The 20,943-nt window shown below is 42.5% G+C and overlaps 2 protein-coding genes across 3 annotated transcripts in view; one reads left to right on the top strand and one right to left on the bottom strand.

The window, feature by feature from the left end:
• Positions 1 to 609: 609 nt before the first annotated feature.
• On the bottom strand, positions 610 to 8,824 carry RBP4 (retinol binding protein 4). Its single transcript, XM_072131125.1, has 6 exons — positions 8,669 to 8,824; positions 8,378 to 8,534; positions 5,291 to 5,427; positions 4,307 to 4,413; positions 3,589 to 3,801; positions 610 to 884 (listed from the first exon to the last, which is right to left on the bottom strand). The coding sequence occupies exons 2-6, from the start codon at positions 8,501 to 8,503 to the stop codon at positions 874 to 876; spliced, it is 594 nt and encodes a 197-aa protein (XP_071987226.1). The 5' UTR covers positions 8,504 to 8,534; positions 8,669 to 8,824; the 3' UTR covers positions 610 to 873.
• Positions 8,825 to 14,792: 5,968 nt separating this feature from the next.
• Positions 14,793 to 20,943, top strand: part of PDE6C (phosphodiesterase 6C) — a 46,758-nt gene continuing 40,607 nt past the window's right edge. The window contains exon 1 of one of the 2 annotated variants that reach the window (XM_072131124.1): positions 14,793 to 15,458. In XM_072131124.1, coding sequence (XP_071987225.1) covers positions 14,982 to 15,458 — 477 coding nt within the window. In that variant the 5' untranslated portion in view covers positions 14,793 to 14,981. The remainder of the gene's footprint in view (positions 15,459 to 20,943) is intronic. The other variant, XM_072131123.1, reaches the window with a different exon arrangement.

The raw sequence follows: 20,943 nt of genomic DNA, 5'->3' as shown, positions 1-20,943 counted from the left end.
GTGAAACGCAACGCTAGTGTGCAAGAGGCCTTACTGTGACTTCTTGGCTTTAGACATCCAATTTAAATCTCACTTCAGAATAGATTTCCTGAATGATGCCACCACACTGGTTCATGGCAGAAACATGACTTTGACTTTAGTATATTGGCCTGACTGGAAGCTAACACCAATCAGATAGTTTGCTCCTCGAAAGACAAGACTTTTTAAAGGGTCACTGCATCTAGACTGTAAATCTCACATGAACTGAAAGGTGTTAACTCGTTTTACAACATACTAGTAGTAATTTATTGGGTCAAGGTCTGCTGACAGGTTCCCTTTTACCCCCTTTTAGGCTGCAGACCCTGGAATGTGCACCACATTTGTACATTTGCTTCATTTGGGATCTCTTTTCATTTTCAGGCAGACGTTGGTCAGCTATGCCAGGCCTGGGCTCTCTGTTCCAAATTTGCTGCCAACTTTTGGAATGGATCATTTAAATTCCATAAAGCAGGTATTTTCCACATTGGAAACCTCACGCTGCCAGCTCCTCAGGAGTCTATTTCAGGTCTCAGTAAATCTAGGTTATTGTGCAGCGCATGAAGTAGAGACGTGAAAATAAAAGACCTTCCATAGAAATTAATCTTTATTTCGTAATATCTGGAAATAGTGAATCAAATATATCACGGAAAGGCTTGGGACAGCTCATGTGTGCAGGGCTAGGAACATCATACAATTAAACCGTAGAAAATATGTACATTGCTGCTATAATCATCCCAATACGTCGCTTCATATCCCGCTTCCATTAGAGATTTATTTGCCAAAAAAGTAAGATGCAGAAGAAGGATCTTCTTAAGAGATGGAAATCAAAAAGCTCCTTGTAGATATAATGTGAGATTAACAATCCCCTGTAAGGAAGGAGACAAGAAAGTCAGTCATGGAGGCTCCTGGCTGTCTGGGCAACATACATTATGGGGGGCAACAAGCGGGTGAGAGATGCCAGTTGATCACGGCACTGAAAGGGGTTGTCCGATCATAGCAAATATGACCCTATCCACAGTCTAAGTGATGGGACCCCCATGGATCTCGAGAATGGGGGACCTTTTTAACGCAGTTGCTCTCAAGATGAAGGGGACTGGCAGACGCGCATGCGCCGGCTGCTCTATTTATCTGATTCCTGATTATGATACTTGGCAATCTCCGCCGCGCCATAGAGATGAACTTAGCTACTGGGGCATGTGCGACTGGCTTGTTTTTTTCATCTTAGGGTACTAAGGGGGGAGGGGGGGTACAACAGACCCTGTTCTTGAGATCTGTGGGGACCCATCACTGAGATCCCCACCGATCAGCAAGTTCTAACCTATGGACAACTTGCTATGACTGTAAAACCCCTTTAAAGGCTTAACACTCATGAACAGCATCAGGTAATTTTAAATACTGTAACCTCTGTAGGAGTTATACATTCTACTCTCATGTGAATGCAGGGCTGCTATGTTCAATTCTATGTCACTTCCGAAAATAACCAAGTAATCACTGCACTAATATAAAATTCTTTATTTTTTTATACACCTGTAAGGGGTTTTCCCGTTTTAGCAAAAAAGTGTATTACTTGTTATCATGCAAACAATAACAATTTTCCAACATACTTTATGTATAAATTCCCCACAATTTTCTAGATGTTTTCTTGCTGTCATTCAACAGGAAGCTTCTATGATTACTTCCTGTGGATAAACACTGCTCCGTGGTCATGTGATGTCACCCAGCTGTTTGTGTCTCTGATTACTCTCTGTGATACTAATGAGCCGTGCACCTGTATGACATCACATGACCAGGGATATAACAAGCCCTGCACTTTGTGGCCCCTCTCCTCCATCCCCCTCATATTGTGGCCCCTGTCCTTCTCCTGTGTTTGGTATTAACCCCTAACATTTCATTTTTGTGTTTCCATTTTTCACTCTACACTTTAAAAATTCCAAAACTTTTTTTTATTTTTCCGCATACAGAACTGTATAAAAAGCCTGTTTCCTGCATGACAAATCACACTTCCTACTGATGGTATTCAATATTCCATACCGTGTACTGGGAAGCTGGAAAAAATTGTCAAAAAAACCCCACATTTGCTCCATTTTCTTTTGGGTCCTAATTTTACAGCTTACACTTTGAGCTCCAAATGACACCTCTCCTCTATTCTTCGGGTCAGTACAACCATGGAGTTACCAAATTTATATAGGTTGTTATTATGTTTAAGTAGATTTAAAATGTAAATCGTTTGTACAAAAAGAAATTCTTAATTTTGCCATATTCTGAAGCTAATAACTTTTTCATATGTGTACAGAGGTGTGTACAGTGTCATTTTTTGCGGGATCAGTTGACTTTTTCATTGCTACCATTTTGAAGACTGTACTACTTTTTGTTCACTTTTTTAAACCCTTTAACTATGTGTGACGTAGTACATCACACGTCGGCTGTGGGGCTGAGCCCTCTACAGAGCCGATGAGTGTTTGCTGCATGTTGCGGCAAAGACCCAACGGTAACACCCGCAATCGATGCTAGTACAAGGGTGCTGCCATCTTGGCTTTGATCGTCACTCCTCGTGACGTCATCGGGGAGCAGCGATCTGTCTCAGGTCGCACAAAGACTGGAGGCTGTCTGGTTTTTACTCTGGTTTGCACTTTGTAGTAGATGATGTGGTAAATTCCCATATAATGCCATAGATAGTAGGATCAATCAGACAGACCCAAGGGGGTCTGAAAAATAGTAAAAACAAAAAAAACAAAACAAAACAAAAAATTTTAAATTCAAATCACCCCCTTTCCTTAGAACTGATATAAATATAACTAAAGATTAAAAATCACAAAAATGTTTGGCATCGCTACCTGCCAAAATGTCTGATCTATCTAAATATAATAACAGTTATTCCAGGTGTTTAATTCTGTAACAGAAAATAGTGCCCAAAGTCGAAATTGAGGAAAAGTGTCATTTGTGGCGCACAGTGAAAGCAGTCAAATCCAAGCCCACAAGAAAATGGCACAAATGCATTTTTCACCAATTTCTCTGCATTTGGAATTTTTTTCCTGCTTCCCAATACACGTCATGGAATATTAAATACTATTACCATGAATTGCGCAAAAATCAAGCCTTCACACAGCTTTTTATACGGAAAAATAAAAAAGTTCTAGATTTTTGAAGGTGGGGAGTGAAAAATGGAAACGCAAAAACTAAACAAGGGCCTGGTCGTTAAGGGGTTAAACGTGTATGTTGTCAGTGATGCTGCTTTATAAGGTATGAATCAACAGGTAGATTTTCTTTAATGTTTCATAGAGAGGAAACGGCCCCACACTCATCCATTGGCCATATCTGGTATCACAGCTCCTTACTATTACATTGAATAACCTTTAGTTGCAATACCAGATGAAGTCTTGGAACAATGGTGGAGCTATTCTGGCCCAAACAAACATGCTCATTTTTTGCAATGGATATCTACTATGATGTTGTAGTTTTATGTTACTCCCATGGATCGGCCCCTTTCATGCTTTTCTGTCATGTACAATGGTTGTCTCTAAATTATTACTGATCCTATGTGCCGTATAACAGGACATGAGTTCTCCTTACCATTGTGGACAACGACTCTGTATTTTCGGTCCAAGCAGAGTTCCTCCTGCCTTTTTCTGACGATTCTTTGTATTTCTGGAGTCAGGCCAGTGGGGTCACGGGAGAAGATGAAGGAGTAGCTGTCCAGACATGTGCCATCATAAGCAAGCTCCCGGCATGAATAGTGAACGGCGTAGTTGTCGTAGTCAGTATCCACCACCCAGTGGTCATCAACTGGAAGCAAGGAGGACGTGGTCACATTTATACAGGAGACTTACATCCCAGTATGTGAACGTATATATACAGTACAGGATCATTACCCCACAACAGATTGAGCAGGTGCTCATGGTTGGTGCAGGTCCTAAACCATTTTCATTTATGGTTCAATAAAAAAAAAAAAAACAACAGTACGGGACCAGCAAATTATTTAGAAATTTGAAGAAAATCGTTTCTAGACAGACTATATTGTATATAGAATTAGAGGTCAGGACTCTTATTTGAATGAGAAGACACAGCCCACTTGTCAAGAGTGGTATGATTTTAGGTGACGTGTCTTTACCAATCACCAGAATGGTTCCGCAGTAGCATGTCCTATCACGGCTGGCACATCTACCCTGGCCACAATGCAGGATACGGAATTTGAAGCAGGAAATAGTTAAAACTAATTTTAACTCCTGCCCCTCCCAAACCCCCCCGCCTCCCTGGGTATTTTGGAATTCTCCGAAAATCTTTTACTTACGTCCCTTTTCCAGGTATGAGAGGACACCATAATACTGCATCCTGAATTTAGCGGGATCATCGGTCTCTTGGAATTTGCCAACCATATCGGCACATGTACTCACTCCTCTGAAAAGACAGGAAAAAACGTAAAAGTAAATAGCGGAAGCAAAATTAATGGAATGGATCAAAGAAAGTCACCCCTTTAAGATAGATAAATTGGATTTACCCCAGGGACCCCACTGAACACAAAAATGGAGGCCCAGAATAAATAGAGCAATGTCAAACTGGGGCTTGTTGGACTCTTCTGCTAAAATTATTCTAGGGGGGCCCATTCTGCATCAAATAATAGAAAATATACCCAAAATCTTTTGTCTGACATATGAATTCCAATATAGGGTTAGAGTCTGGGCCCATTAGAAGGTCATCTGGTAACTTTGTCATTCCAGTCCAACACTGGAAGATAGACAAGTGATATACTCTTTATTATTTTCATTAGTCTTATAGATATAAATGGTTTTTCAATATACAGTATATGCTCCACGTTCTGCTATTTTTCCTACAGGGGACCAAACAGTCTAGTTATTATGTATAGTGGGAGTCCCAGAAATCATATTAGAGGGTGACTTACTGCCAGAACCACTAGTGATAATCTATGATTAACGAAGGAAGCATTTAACTTTCCTATAGCACCCCCACAGGCGAAATAAAGTATTACACATCTGAAATGTATATGCTGCCCATGTAATGTACATGAGAAAGACACTCTATGTAGAATATGAGGGTATAGATTAGGGGACACCCACTTCTCTATTAACTGTGATGGGTTTTCTATACTAACTAATAAATACATTGCATCTAGCCAAAAATTCTTTACAGCTACCAAAAGTAGTAACAAAATCTATGGTTCTCTTTACAGTAGTATGAGAAGCAGATACTGAACCCTGCATACTGTAGTATGTGATGACTGCATGGACCATTAGTAGACAGGCCATGAATTTCTTACCTGAAAACCATAACTCTGCCTCTGGCTGTTGCCGTCATTCTTCCATCAGGCTCAACATTGAACTTGGCCACAACATTGTCAATAAGAAACAGTCCTTCTGGGTCCTTCTTTGCTACTGCATACCAAGTCCCGGAATACTGAAAAAGAACAGCATGTAACATATACACCAAGTCCAGGGTTTATACAAGAAATTTCTAGCTCTAGTAAGCAAGTCAGTGTCATGCTAACTCCTATGTTCTACATTTGTCCCTGACTAACATGTCCATCAAATATAGGAAAATTTCTTAAATTCCCTCGAAGGTGTCAAGCACATAGGAAAAGAAACAGCTTTAGGTTCTTAGATTCTTATAGGTTGTTCAGGACATAAGCAGGTTTCATAAAAATTTCCTTGGTAGGACTGAGCATGTGCGACCACCAGCACTGGATGCAATGGGGGTTATTTATCATACGCCACCTCTTGATGTATAAAGTAAGTGTGAAAAGTTAACGCGCAGCGCTGGCCCTCTCCCCCGCCTGGCTTCACACCTGGTGTGGAGGTGGCGGGAAAGGGGAAAATAATGGCAAGTTCTAACGATGTGCAAGCATTTGCAATTATTTCAGGGCTTTTATGCCACTTTTGTGGCATAGTAGTCCTGATAAATACCCCTTATGAAGTGGATATTCTGAGAGGAAATCCAAAATAACACCAGGTGGTCCTATAAGAAGTATTTAACTAATATGAACAAAACTGAGCATGAGCGACCACCAGTACAGCACACATTGGGTGGACGTTCTGAGAGGAAATGAAAATAACACCATTAAGCGCTATAATAAGAGTGTAACTGAAATGAACAAGGAGGAAATTAAAAAAAAAAAAATTATTCCACTTAAAAAAATCCAGAGACTACATGAAATGTACACAAGAAATGGTATAAAGCGGCGTTGACTGATTTTCCAAAGATTTATCAAAAACTTCTGTTTCCTGTTGGTTCTTGCTCTTTGCTTCCCCTTGGTATGTAATAATAGAAGATTACTGAGAAGTCAATAAGTAAGTTCATCAGATCATGTGATTAAACTACATATACTCAAGTCTAGAGATGCTACAGGGATGTATTTGTCATTGGATTGACCTGACTTGCAGTTTTATGGAAAACCTCAGGTAGGATTTCACCATGACATGTGCAAAATAACTAATATAATGGAGGTATTAAATGACTGTTATAATTGAGGTAATAAATATGCAAATGCCCCAGCTGATAACAGTAATATATTATGTCCCAGGCTGTACACATGGGACTTTGATGGTTACATGGACTTAGATAGCAGAACAGCTCTATGGCCAGTCATATACAGTGGATTAAAGTTATCCGGGGACCAGGGCCGCCACTAGAAAGTTTGGGGCCCCTGACCGGCAAATTTGTGGGCCTTCACACACAATGATCATCCACCCCTGTGTACACAGTGAGTTCCCTGCACCTGGAAAGGGAGGAGGGTTTTCTGCGACTTAGGGCCCCTTTTCCACTTTGGGGCCCCCTGAACACAGTAACACTAAACCTCCCCTGATGACTGCCCTGTCCGGGACTAATGGCCTTATGATGTGTAAAAAGGGGTCTACACTTTCCCCATGGTAGGTGAGAGGAGGAAGGTTTCGGCTGTTGGACCTTAAGATATCCAATCCTTTGTTATCCGAGGAAAGAATCAGCAGTAAAAGAAGTCTGGCAGTAGCTTTCTCTCCACAACTCATTGATGAGACCGAGCATACACGTATATGGGGGTGTTGGAAGAAAAAGCTGTCAGCTGACTGAGAATTCGCCCAACATTTATTTAATTTTCTTAAGTAGCCTTACCAACTTAAACTGAGCTTAAGTTTAAGTCTCCAATCTGCAGATAGCATGTTGCAGAGTAGGGGGAGCTGAGAAGATGTTAAAGAGCCAATATGTTAAAGAGCAGGAAGAGCTGAACAAATTGTACATAGTGTCCTATCTGCTGGCAGCATGTTATAGAGCAGGTAGAGCTGAGCAGATTGTTCAGAGTGTTCTATCTGCAGGTAGTGGGCTATAGAGCAGGAGAATCTGAGCAAATTGTATGTAGTGTCCTATCAGAAGGCAGCATGTTATAGAGCAGGAAGAGCTGAACAGATTGTACATAGTTCCTATCTGCAGGCAGTATGTTATAGATCAGGAAGAGCTCAACAGATTGTACATAGGGTCCTATCTGCTGGCAGCATGTTATAGAGTAGGAAGAGCTGAACAGATTGTACATAGGGTATTATCAGCAGGCAGCATGTTATAGAGCAGGAAGAAATGAGCAGATGGTACTTGGTGTCCTATCAGCAGGCAACATGTTATAGAGCAAGAGGAGCGGAGCAGACTGTTCAGAGTGATCTATCTGCAGGTAGTGTGCTATAGAGCAGGAGGATCTGAGCAGATTGTATGTAGTGTCCTATATGCAGGTAGCATTTTATAGAGCAAGAGAAGCTGTGCAGATTCTATGTAGTGTCCTGTATGCAGGTAACATGTTATAGAGGAAGAGGAGCAGATTGATTAATTTACCAGGATGTGCTATAACAGCACAATGCTACTGAGCACTGAGGTGTACTTGGATAAATAAGAAAAAAACTGTTGTAACAACCATCCTGACCCTACCCTACTGGTGGGTGATCAGACTAACCCCAATTAGTATGCGCACCCAAATTAATCATTGTCATCCAAAAGAATAATTTGAAACAGGGCGAGGTGTTTTGGGACTGTGAGCAGTAGTAGACATTTTACATCCTACATACACATGAAACTACCGTGTGTGACTGGTCCTAAAGAAGAGAACGATAGTGTCCCGAAAAGTGTTTTCCTGTCTCAAATTAAAGAATTGAATTTTGATAACAGAGACTTGTTAATTTGGGTGCGTGGAATATTCTGACATACATTTTGCTTGAATGTATGTCGAGGGACAGGAGAGGTGGGTTTATCAAATTGTAGGAGTTCATCGCGTTCATCACTGGTGGTGCCCTAAACCACATCTGACTGAACCTCTTTTGCCTGACTTTTTACATAACTGTAGACTAAACATATTTTTTCTGCAAAAATCATAAAAACTGATTCTGGCACATACCCGAAGTCTGTCAAAATTCTCCATCACTCTGAAGTGGCTGACACGGCAGTCTCTGTGGTGTTTGTAGGCTGCAGAGCTTCCAAAATAGCACAGGGCAATAAACAGCCCAAAAACTTTAAGGTCCATCCTTGTGGCTCCTCGTAACCACCTGTAGAAACTGTATGGAAAAGATAAAAAAGTAAACTAAATGGTATACAATAACAATATCTGTAATGTAAAATCTATATGGATGTGGAAGGTGGATGAATGTTCATCCGGATGGTTCAGGCAATAGATAGAGAAGGAGCTTACAGAGAATCCTGCTGCTTCCAGATGTAAGAAATCCTGGAATGCAGCGTCAGGGAGGTTTATATACAGCCCCGCAGTCACACGGTTTCGTAACAGCATCAGAACAAGGTAAAAGACCTATGTTTTAAGCTGCCCCTGCATCCAGTCCTAGCTGGATAGAGGCCCACTTCAACAAACTTGCATAACATCAAACTGTGCACTTTGACCCCCAACCCATCACTCCCGACAAAAAAAAGCAAAAACCCTAAAGCTATCTCATAAGGAGAGAAAATATGACACCCTGTGAGAACACATAGAGAGGGGGAGAAGGATCTGCCAAAACATATTTAGGAGCGTAGTCTGTGGCTCGGAGGTGTCTGGCAGTCACCCAGCTCTCCGGGAGGACACACAAACTCCATTCATGTGCAGTCCTGTTCTTCACATACAAACACGACTTTCCATCATCCTGCCTCCTCTCAGGACAAGTTTAAGCTTTTTACTGGAAGATTTGTTTTGGCATTTAATCTAAGACATATAAAATTCTAGGTCTCTCTGTGACCGCGGTGTCAGCCCCAAATTAATTGGAACCTCGTGATGGGCCGCTAGTGGCGTTAGAAATAATTATATATATATATATATATATATATATATATATATATATATATATATATATATTCAGAAATTACAAAACGGAGAAACATAAAAGGTACATGATGCAAATATGACATCAAGAAGATGCATCCAATATTTGGCCATGCCATTGGAGCAGTGTACTGCAGAACCCTCGGGTGACCCAGGCTGTGACAAACTATTAGTACACAACCCAATTTGGAGCCAATTTTAGAGGTTTATTGATCAAAATCCATGGGTTTTCTGGGAGTTAGAGTCCATTGGGCGGTTCTTATGAGTGACCTCTGTGGGTGGAAAGAATGCTAACCATTGAATGAGAACGCCCATTGGACCTCTTCCCATGCCTTAAAAAAGTCTTCCTTTAAGATTTTGGAGAAGATCTTACCAAGAATATTTTTGAAGCTTTGGGGGTTGTGGGAACTTAAGGTGACCTTATTCTTCAACACTTTTCTGCTCACAAGGTTTAGGAATCTGTATAAATCAACGTTCATCCTACTCTCGTAGCTCCTCTACCGGCCTCCTGGTCAATATTTGCTTTTTGTTTCATCATGTCATACAATGTTCTTGCCCTTCTGTTAAACATTTTCCAAAAATTCGTGCATGTGAAAATGTTCTCAGTATACGCCAAGCCAGAGCTGTAGCTAGACTTTCCTTCATCAGGGTCAAAGGTCCAGTTCCCTTTGTCTATTTGTTGGCTCCCTCATGACGACCAGCACTGAGGATTATGCCCTTGTTGACCCCGAACAATACCCTCCCCCCCAACAGTTTTGCCCGTGGCTATGCTCACTGGTCATATTACCAGTAATAAATTATAATATTAACATAATCAAGCTTTCCGGCTTTGGAGGAATAGGAAATATTTGAATGGGACCCATCTCTTTTAATAGTGGACCTGGTGATGGACCACATCCCTTTGCACTTTTGTGTGGTGCATACTACACTATTTGGAATAAAAACAAAGTAAAATACATTAAAGGTTGAGTTTAGTTGCATTAGTCAACATTTAAATACAAAAGAATGGCTTGTAGGTCTGTAGACTGATACAGCAGTGTGCATCCTGAGAGCTACAGCCCAGAGACTGATACAGCAGTGTGCATCCTGAGAGCTACAGCCTAGAGACTGATACAGCAGTGTGCATCCTGAGAGCTACAGCCCAGAGACTGATACAGCAGTGTGCATCCTGAGAGCTACAGCCTAGAGACTGATACAGCAGTGTGCATCCTGGGAGCTACAGCCCAGAGACTGATACAGCAGTGTGCATCCTGAGAGCTACAGCCCAGAGACTGATACCGCAGTGTGCATCCTGAGAGCTACAGCCTAGAGACTGATACAGCAGTGTGCATCCTGAGAGCTACAGCCCAGAGACTGATACAGCAGTGTGCATCCTGAGAACTACAGCCTAGAGACTGATACAGCAGTGTGCATCCTGAGAGCTACAGTCCAGAGACTGATACAGCAGTGTGCATCCTGAGAGCTACAGTCCAGAGACTGATACAGCAGTGTGCATCCTGAGAGCTACAGCACAGAGACTGATACAGCTGTGTGCATCCTGAGAGCTAGAGCACAGAGACTGATACAGCAGTGTGCATCCCGAGAGCTAGAGCACAGAGACTGATACAGCAGTGTGCATCCTGAGAGCTACAGCTCAGAGACTGATACAGCAGTGTGCATCCCGAGAGCTAGTGCACAGAGACTGATACAGCAGTGTGCATCCTGAGAGCTACAGTCCAGAGACTGATACAGCAGTGTGCATCCCGAGAGCTAGTGCACAGAGACTGATACAGCAGTGTGCATCCTGAGAGCTACAGTCCAGAGACTGATACAGCAGTGTGCATCCCGAGAGCTAGTGCACAGAGACTGATACAGCAGTGTGCATCCTGAGAGCTACAGTCCAGAGACTGATACAGCAGTGTGCATCCTGAGAGCTACAGCTCAGAGACTGATACAGCAGTGTGCATCCTGAGAGCTACAGTCCAGAGACTGATACAGCAGTGTGCATCCTGAGAGCTACAGCTCAGAGACTGATACAGCAATGTGCATCCTGAGAGCTACAGCCCAGAGACTGATACAGCAGTGTGCATCCTGAGAGCTACAGTCCAGAGACTGATACAGCAGTGTGCATCCTTCGAGCTGCAGCCTAGAGACTGATACAGCAGTGTGCATTCTGAGAGCTACAGCTCAGAGACTGATACAGCAGTGTGCATCCTGAGAGCTACAGCCTAGAGACTGATACAGCAGTGTACATCCTGAGAGCTACAGCTCAGAGACTGATACAGCAGTGTGCATCCCGAGAGCTAGAGCACAGAGACTGATACAGCAGTGTACATCCTGAGAGCTGCAGCTCAGAGACTGATACAGCAGTGTGCATCCTGAGAGCTACAGTCCAGAGACTGATACAGCAGTGTGCATCCTGAGAGCTACAGCTCAGAGACTGATACAGCAGTGTGCATCCTGAGAGCTACAGCCTAGAGACTGATACAGCACTGTGCATCCCGAGAACTACAGCCTAGAGACTGATACAGCACTGTGCATACCGATAGCTAGAGCACAGAGACTGATACAGCAGTGTGCATCCTGAGAGCTACAGCCCAGAGACTGATACAGCAGTGTGCATCCTGAGAACTACAGCCCAGAGACTGATACAGCAGTGTGCATCCTGAGAGCTACAGCTCAGAGACTGATACAGCAGTGTGCATCCTGAGAGCTACAGCCCAGAGACTGATACAGCAGTGTGCATCCTGAGAGCTACAGCCCAGAGACTGATACAGCAGTGTGCGTCCTGAGAGCTACAGCCCAGAGACTGATACAGCAGAGGCCATGCTCACCTAGCTATTTACTGTTGATATTACACAGAAACATATCAGACTCCTTCAGCCCTGACCCCTCACTTACAGAATGTGCTGTGCAATGTGCATATTTTTCTGAGATCAATGGAGGCTTCGAGGTTTGCTACAACTACCGCCTTTTCTTGTGTTCACCCACTACCATTGCAAATTAAATGTATAGTAAAAATGCCTGTTGTCCTACCTACTGGTTTTCTTCTAAGGAGCCCACTTTTAGGCATGACCTTCAGGAAGCTTAATGACATGATGTGGGATAAAAGCCAAACCAGTACATCTATTCCAGAAGAAACAGATTCCCAACTCTAGGCAGTGCTGTTTAGACCTGGTTGGGTTCCTTCAGTACTGTGTAGGGAACTAGTTTGGCTGAGTGAGAGGCTTGTGACTAGGGTCAGGGAGTAAGAGTTCTCTTTACAGAGACTGCCAATTAAGGCCACTTTGCAGCCATTCGGAGACTTATAGCTATTGATGCTCCACTAGGGGATTCTGGGATATATACGCAAATAAGTTTTCCTAGATGGGATTCCTTGACCCAAGTCAAAAATCCTCTTACTCCGCTAAACCAGTTCCCGGCACTGTACTCAAGAGACGAAGCCACATAGAATCAATGCTGTCTACAGTTGGGAATCTGTTCCTTGTAGAATTGATATATTGGTTTGGCTTTAATCCCACATCATGTCAATAGGCTTCCTGAAAGTCATGCTTAATGATAAAAGTACTGCTTTACAAGGTCGCAAATGTGGCGTGGTTTTCCTTGTCCCATACTAGAAAAAGTGTTTGTATATTTCCCATAATCCTCTAGTGGAGCATCAATGTCAATAAGTCTGCACACACCTGCAAGGCGGCCTCATTTACATGCACGTATGGTTGCTCGGCTATGGCAAGCTGGAGAGGGGGAGGGGTGTGTGCTGCCTACCCCTGAGCTCTCCATAGGAAATAGCGCTGCCAGGCCGTACGTACAGGGAAAGAGAGAGCATGCCGGGTCACCATAGCTGTTTATGGGGGTGTATATACATACCCACAACGGCTGTTAACTGACAGCTACATTCACATCATGTATACCCGCTGTACCGTAGTACGGTGGGCATACATCGGCGCTTCGGAGAGGAGCAGGGGATGAGCGCAGCTCACCCCCGCCCCTCTCCATAGGAATACACAGTGCACGGTGCAGTATTCCGGAAAGGATAGAAAGTGCTGCACCGTACCGCTCCCGTACAGGGTCGTGAGCCCATAGAAGTGTATGGGGGACATATATACACCGTATATATGTCCCCCATATGTTCGTGTGAATGTAGCCTTTAAGGAGAACTCTTACTCCCTGCTCCTACTGGTGTGTGATCCCAACCGGGTGTGAATCCAGTGTGAATTAACTTCTTCCAGACAAAGGTTAAATACTTCATTAAAAGCTTGGATTAAAAAGCATTGCCTTTATCCCTAAATGGTTCCTTTCTCTGGCTACAATTTTACAAAAATCAGTTTGTAAACTTATATTCAACTCACCTGATGGTTCCTGCATATTAAATTGTACTTGCAAGTCCTCAGATGAAGAGATGCCTAGATCATGCTCATAACGGTGCAAGGATTTATTCACTACAATCCTGTGTACACAGAGTGTACACAGAGATACAAGATGCCATTAATGGTTAGGCGGCGGTACTACGGTAGTTATCATTTTTGTCGGAAGTTTTTGTCAGGGTCATCAAATTATTATTATTCCATGTGGCCAGTGCTGAAATACGTCTGACGTTTTATATGCAAAACAGTGAAGCGGTGGGACCATCTCTGTAAACATGAGACTACTTGGGCCAGAGATTGGCCATTAATGGTCCCGAAAGCATTTCCAGTTAGGAGAAGACCAGACGTAGGGGACACATGGGCCCCACCGGTGAAATGGAGCCGACTATGACTTCTCTTTTGCTTTGCACCTCCCTCAGCCACTAATAGCTTTTTATTTAGCACAGAAAACCCCTTAATTTGTTTTTCAATACATTATTTTATGTTATTCTGGTAGATCTACATCTCTGCTCTGCTTTGGGTGGGGTGATGGATCTGTCAGAACAGATATGCCTACCAGCGTAAAATATCCAGCATCATTTTTAATTATTTCTACAATTAGATGGGGTCGATGCCAGTTGATGAAATGTGGATATGTGTACAGAGTTCATTTATAAAATAGTAAATCTACAAGTAGTCAAGAGACCAGACAGCTAAATAAATCTGGCCCTTCATTCCACCTGGTGGACCTTGAGGGTTGGCAGGAAAATGGAGATCTGCAGCATCTGCCTACTCCTGCAGCCTCACACCCAGTCATAACATAACATGTGTCTCCAGCATAAATTTTCGGCATTTTTTCAAACATATACACGCAACGTAGTTGACAATGTAGAGTCTTATCATCATGACAAACCATGTCAAACTAGAGATCCATCAACCTTTATTCACTCCACTAATATGTGATTACTTCTTCCATTCACAAATACGTAAGTAAATCACGGGACTCAACGTTGTAGACGCACGTTCTACTTTGGTACCTTAAAGGGGAGTGGAGCTGTGATCTCAAAATGGATTGCCTTGTCTAAAATGGTTCCTGTAGGATTTACAAGCTAAAAGCATGCCAGGGGTTTAGTGTCCTGACATCTGTTTAATTAGCCGTCTTGAGAATCCGAGGCTAAGAAGACACTAAGCTAGTGCCTTCTGTCAAACCTCAAGAAGGTTGGCGAGGATTTTTTAAGCTCTCAAGGATAGACCAGTGTTCATAGAGAGAGTCCACAGAATGACCAATTGGCCATGTCTTTTATGACCAAAAATATTCAGAAATATTTCTAGCCGACAAAAATATGCATTGTTAGGAAACCGTCATCGAGAAAATGGGAGAGTTGAAGAAAGAAGATGTGGAGAAATATCTAGAAAACAACCCTCAATTTGCCAAGGATTATTTTGATAAAAAATTGAGAAGTGAAGCTGTTGGAGCTTTGTTCAACAACAAGCAGCTGGACTTAAAAGATGGGGTGTCATTTCATGACCTAACGAAACTAGAAGAGGCTGATGTGTTGTTAGAGTTGGTGCGTGAGATCCAAGATGACAGTAACATGGAGAAGACCATTCATAAAGTCCTCCAAAGGCTGGCGTTCTTCCTACAAGCCAGTTATTGTAGCTTGTTTATCTATAGATCCAGGAACGGAACTCCAGAACTGGCCACCAGGCTCTTCAATGTCACCAAGGACTCCAAATTTGAAGATAACCTTGTAGCACATGAAAGTGAAATATTTTTTCCCTTAGATATTGGTATTGTGGGGTGGGTGGCTCATACAAAGAAGACTTTCAATGTCCCTGATGTGAAAAAGGTAAGTGAGAGATATTAATGATGAGAAATCCATAGGTTACTTATAAATACAACCAAAACCAATTAGATTTTTTGACTTTAAAAAAAAGTTCCAAATGTCCTTCAAAAACACGTTTCCAGAAATGATTGGCTGTTCAGATACAGACCTGACTGTCAGGTCTTGAGTTTAGCAACAAGGTCAATGTGAAAATGCAGGTTCCTTGACTATATCCATGTGGCCCTGGTTGGATGATGATTGTGCCAATATTTTACTAACTTGAAAAAGTTAAGAAAGATAAGAAACTTCCTGATGGAAAGAACTTCATGTTAAAGTTACTGCCATGTTAAATGTTTATAGTTCCTTTGCTTCTCAAATAGATCATATTCCTAGGAAATTATAAGATGACAGCACATAGTGTCTGCTCTGAAAGCATCATGTTATAGAGCAGGGGAACTAAAGTAAATTTCACATAGTGACCAGTCTGCAGGCAGCATGTTATAGAATAGGAGGAGCTGAGCAGATTGTATATAGTGTCCTTTCTGCAGGCAGCATGTTATAAAGCAGGAGGAGCTGCGCAGATTGTACATAGTGCCCAATCTGTAGGCAGCATGTTATAGAGCAGAATGAGCTGAGAAGATTGTACATAATGCCCTATTTGTAGGCAGCATGTTATAGAGCAGGATGAGCTGAGCAGATTTTCGATTGTCATATCTGCAGGTAACATTTCATAAACCAGAAGGAGCTGGGCAATATTGTACATAGTGTCCTATCTGCAGGCAGCATGTTATGGAGCAGAAGGAGCTGAGCAGATTGTACATTGTGTCCTATCTCCTGGCAGCATGTTATAGAGAAGATGGTACATAGTATTCTATCTGCTGCTATGTTATAGAGCAGGAGGAACTGAGCAGATTTTACATAGTGTAGCAGATTTTACATAGTGTCCTATCTGCAGGTAACATGTAATAGAGCTGGAGGAGCTGAGCAGATTGTAAATAGTGTCCTATCTGCAGGAGGCATGCTATAGAGCAGGAAGATCTGAGCAGATTGTTCATAGTGTCCTATCTGCAGAATGTGAATGCAGCCCTACAGAGGGTAACAAGTACCAGATAAGTAATGCCATGTATCCACCAAGTTACTCCCTGTGACTAGTGACTACTATGCTTCTAGTCTGTGCAGTGCTACCACTATATTATTTTTCATTGTTTAATTGGAATCCACCTATTTTTGTTGTATCAAATTCAATATTGTGTCTGTAACGGGCTTGTTGATGCAATGTATTGCAAAATGTTCATTTTCATTTGATAAACCTCAGGTTATTTGAGGTAACTTGTAGACAAGATATTAAATATTTGTGTCCTCTACAATGACAAATAAAACATATGAATAATGTGTGCAATGCAATATATTAGGCCACTGCAGGCCGTGCCCCCTCCTGCCCCATTATGCCCTTCTACCCACCTTTTGTAAAAGTGGCTGGTGTGCAAAAAGTTACGTTTCTGCGCAAAAACTGGGTTCATACACACGTTTTTGTGCACACTTTTGTTATACCTGTGCCTTTGACAATCCTCCCGCCCAAGAAAGTGAAAAGAAAACCTTTTATCTCTAAGTAGGTGTCAGATATGCCAGCAGCATGTTACAGAGCAGGAGGAACTTAGCAAACTTTATATAGTGTCCTATCTGCAGGCAGCATCTTGTGTTATGTCAAGTTGGAAGGAGCTGAGTAGATTGTACATAGCGTCCTACCTGCAAACAGCATGTTATAGAGCAGGAAGCCTTGTACCATTGTTCTCTGTATATCTATTGTAAAAGCTGTTATCTATGACTATGTCAGGATGATGATACCAATATACATGTAATTATACATTTATCCGTTTTTCCTGGTATATTCTGTGCACAAGTCCTTGTCGTAATTTGGCCCCTGGCACATGGCAAGCGCAGATAATCCTGATAAGTGCATAAGGCAGATTATAGGAGTAAAGATCAAGTAGAATCTGTGCAGTGTATAACTTCATGGTGCTGCGGGGGATGTATGGGAAGAGCTCATGGGCGGCATAACACAACTCACACTGCCCTGGTTGGTGCTGGCACCAATTGCAGAGGTTAACCTACCGCGGCACCTCAAAGCGTTGCTGGTGGGCGCCACCATCTTGGAGGACACCGATTGGTTGCCATCTATCAAAATATAAAGATTATTCCCGGCCATGAACACTGTAACGGAAAATAGGGCTCAAATGTCTGAATCAGACACTTTTTTTGGGAATTTTTCCATCTGTAAATATTGGAATAAAATAATGATCAAACCGTCATATTGGTCCCAAGTTGATATGACACCTTAAAAATGACACCATCAGGGCTGCCATCATGGGGGGATCTAGTCAGACTGGGTTCAGCCCTCCCCCTGTTTTCCTATCAAAAGGGGGGTCCGGGGGCTCACAGTACCCACTAAACCCACCATTCCTGGGACATATATGAGAAAAGAAAAATCTGTACTCACCTTCCAGCATCTTCTCCCCGCCGGCCCCGCGAGGAGAAGATGAAGCCGGAAAGTCAGTATAAAGGAGGCTTCTGGCAGGACATTTCATTAAAGGGGGGCATCTGCTGTGAACTGGGGGGGGGCTGACTGTGGACTGGTGGGGCTATCTATATACTGAGTGGGCATATGCAGGGGCTACCTATATACTGAGTGGGCACATGCAGGAGCTCTGTATATACTGAGTGGGCATGTGCAGGGGCTACCTATATACTGAGTGGGCATGTGCAGGGGCTACCTATATACTGAGTGCGCACATGCAGGGGCTACCTATGTACTGAGTGGGCATGTGCAGGGGCTACCTATATACTGAGTGGGCACATGCAGGGGCTACCTATATACTGAGTGGGCATGTGCAGGGGCTACCTATATACTGAGTGGGCACATGCAGGGGCTACCTATATACTGAGTTGGCATGTACAGTAGAGTAGGGACCTGTCTAGCTTGTCATGGCTCAAAATATTTTGGTCCATAAAAAAATTGTGTATAATGTTATGTATCAGTGTAGGAAGGAATACCAGTCAGGTAGACCGAGTGACGGCCATGGACACCTTACACAGGTCCGTGCACTGAAGAGTGAAAAAGTTATTGAACTCAGAATTTTTTATTTTTTTTTGTTTTGTACAAAAGATTTACATTTTAAAACCTATATAAATATCCCTGTGACCGACCCAAAGAATAAAGCAGAGGTGTCATTTAGAGTGACCTGTTTTATAAGTAAATGGGTTAAATTTCACAAGAGGGAATTCTAGAAAGGAATACTTCTGAGGGGGCTTCTAGTTTAATAAGTTAAAACCTGGTGACACAAGTAGATGACAATATGGCAGATTGTCAGGTTTTTGAAAGTAAAAGCATCCCTCTTGCCCCATGTGTATGTCTATGTACAAGATCGGGGGAGATTTATCAGAAGACCTTGAGGTAAAATGCTTCTAGTTGCCCATGGAAACCAATCAGAGCTCAGATCTCATTTTACAAACTGATGTGGCATAGTGAAATCTGAGCTATAATTGTTTGCCATCAGTGCTGTAACTAGAAGCTGATGGGCCCTAGTACAAAGTCTGTGCCAGGCCCCCGACTATAATGTATGATTTATAGTAATAGTCTTCTCTTATGGGAAAGTGACACCAAGGGTCCCCTAAACCTCTTCGGCCCGGATGCGACCGGAACCTCTGCACCCCCTCTAGTTACCCCCTGGTTCCCAATGAGCAACAGTCCTGTTCTCAGACACTTCTGCTAAATCTCCACATGTATGTCTATACCTATCCCCATATATGTATAGACATACATGCTAATCTTCAGTGACGGGGAGGGTGATTATTCCTGAAATCTGTGTTTTGTGACTAGTTTGTCTTGTGCTCCATAGATTTCTATGGGATTTTCTGGGATTTTTTAACAGTACGAGCTGATCCTTGCAGTCCTTTGTAGTACAGATAGATTAAAGGGACTTGCAGAACTCCATTCTGATGACCACTGGGGTACTGACCCCCTACAGTCCAACATTCATCCCCTTTAAGGGTCTGGGTTTACGTCACCCAGTCCTCAGCACAGACGTTTCATATAATTAATCGTTGTCTGCCCTCCTCTTTCATTAATTAGTAGATGCACATGATGTAATCTGACTGTAGATTATATATCGCTCCCCTCTTATATTAATTTAATCAGGTCGCATTTAATTATTGCTAGCAGAATTAGTATGATATCATCTGACCAGATTCCTGCGTCTCTCCCGTCAGGGAAATTGTGCAGATGACTAAATATCAGGTATAAAATCTGATAACAAGGTAATCGTATGAACTGCGGCTAATCCTAGTAATATAAAGATTATCCCAGATTCTGCCGGAGCTCTTCAGTTATGTATGACCGGCTGCGTGATAGACATCTTCTTCTTAGTAATGAATCTGATGGAAGTTTATTACATTTTCTATTGAAGGCATAGTCAGAAAAAAAATCATATTTTTAATGGGGTGGTCCAAAGGTTAAAAAATTGCTGCTTTCTTCTAAAACAGCTCCTCGTCTGATTGTGGGTAGAGAATGGTATTGCAACTAAGCCCTATTCATCTCTATACACCTAAGATGCAGTACCGTCCCAAACCATGGTGAGGAGGGGAGCTGTTTTTGGAAGAAAGAATCCAACCTTTGAACAACCCCTTTAAATTATACTGATTTCCACTACACATTCTCTATCAATTTCTTATCATTTTCAAAATACATGCTTATTTTCAATGAATAATCACCCTTTCATTGTACATCTGAGTGGATGAGAGGGGGTTATCTTTTAGGCTGGAACATGGTCCACGTCATCTTGAAAGACACTGGGGCTCATTTACTTACCCGGTCCATTCGTGAAACAGCGGCGCGTTCTCTGCGGAGGATTCGAGTCTTCTGGCGATTCACTAAGGTAGTTCCTCCGACGTCCACCAGGTGTCACTGTTGCGCTGAAGTTAATCGGAATGCACTGAAGTTCACTGTCCTACGCTGGGTGCAGGTAAGCGCATGTCAAGCGACACTTTTTTTTTTAAAATGCGGCAGTTTTTACGAATCCACCGGGTTTTCTTACGGCCACTGCCAAAATCCCAAGGCAATTCAGGGAAAATCGGTGCAAATCGGAAATATTCGGATAACCCGTTGGAAAACGCGATTTGGGCCCTTAGTAAATGACCCCCACTATATTGGATCATGGGCAAGTTATTGGATCATGGGAGTGTGGTCAACTTAGAAAATTGCTACAACAACCAGAGATATTCCCTGTGAAACACAGCTATCAGACGTTCTCCCTGGTGCTGAACACAGAACAGAATCCAATTTCTTATGAACAAGCATGAGAGTTTCCAGAGAAACCCTGTGCTAATAACTTTTTAACCACAAGAGATGTAGCAAATCCGAATGCAGAACCAATTTCTGAGACAATTGCGGTCTTCTTTTATATGATACATCACCACCTTCCCATTGGCCAAATTTGCCCTTGGCCTGCAGCGG

Source organism: Engystomops pustulosus, chromosome 11 (genome assembly GCF_040894005.1).
Source record: "Engystomops pustulosus chromosome 11, aEngPut4.maternal, whole genome shotgun sequence".
NCBI lineage: Eukaryota > Metazoa > Chordata > Amphibia > Anura > Leptodactylidae > Engystomops > Engystomops pustulosus.
This window is presented reverse-complemented; position numbering and strand designations above follow the sequence as displayed.

Excerpts from the sequence above, each read along its gene's own strand:
- RBP4 (XM_072131125.1), bottom strand. The coding sequence starts at position 8,503 with ATGGACCTTAAAGTTTTTGGGCTGTTTATTGCCCTGTGCTATTTTGGA. Across the intron at positions 5,428-8,377 it reads AGAATTTTGACAGACTTCGG|TATTCCGGGACTTGGTATGC; the intron begins GTATGTGCCAGA and ends GTTCTTTTTCAG. Across the intron at positions 3,802-4,306 it reads CTCATACCTGGAAAAGGGAC|TTGATGACCACTGGGTGGTG; the intron begins GTAAGTAAAAGA and ends CCTTGCTTCCAG.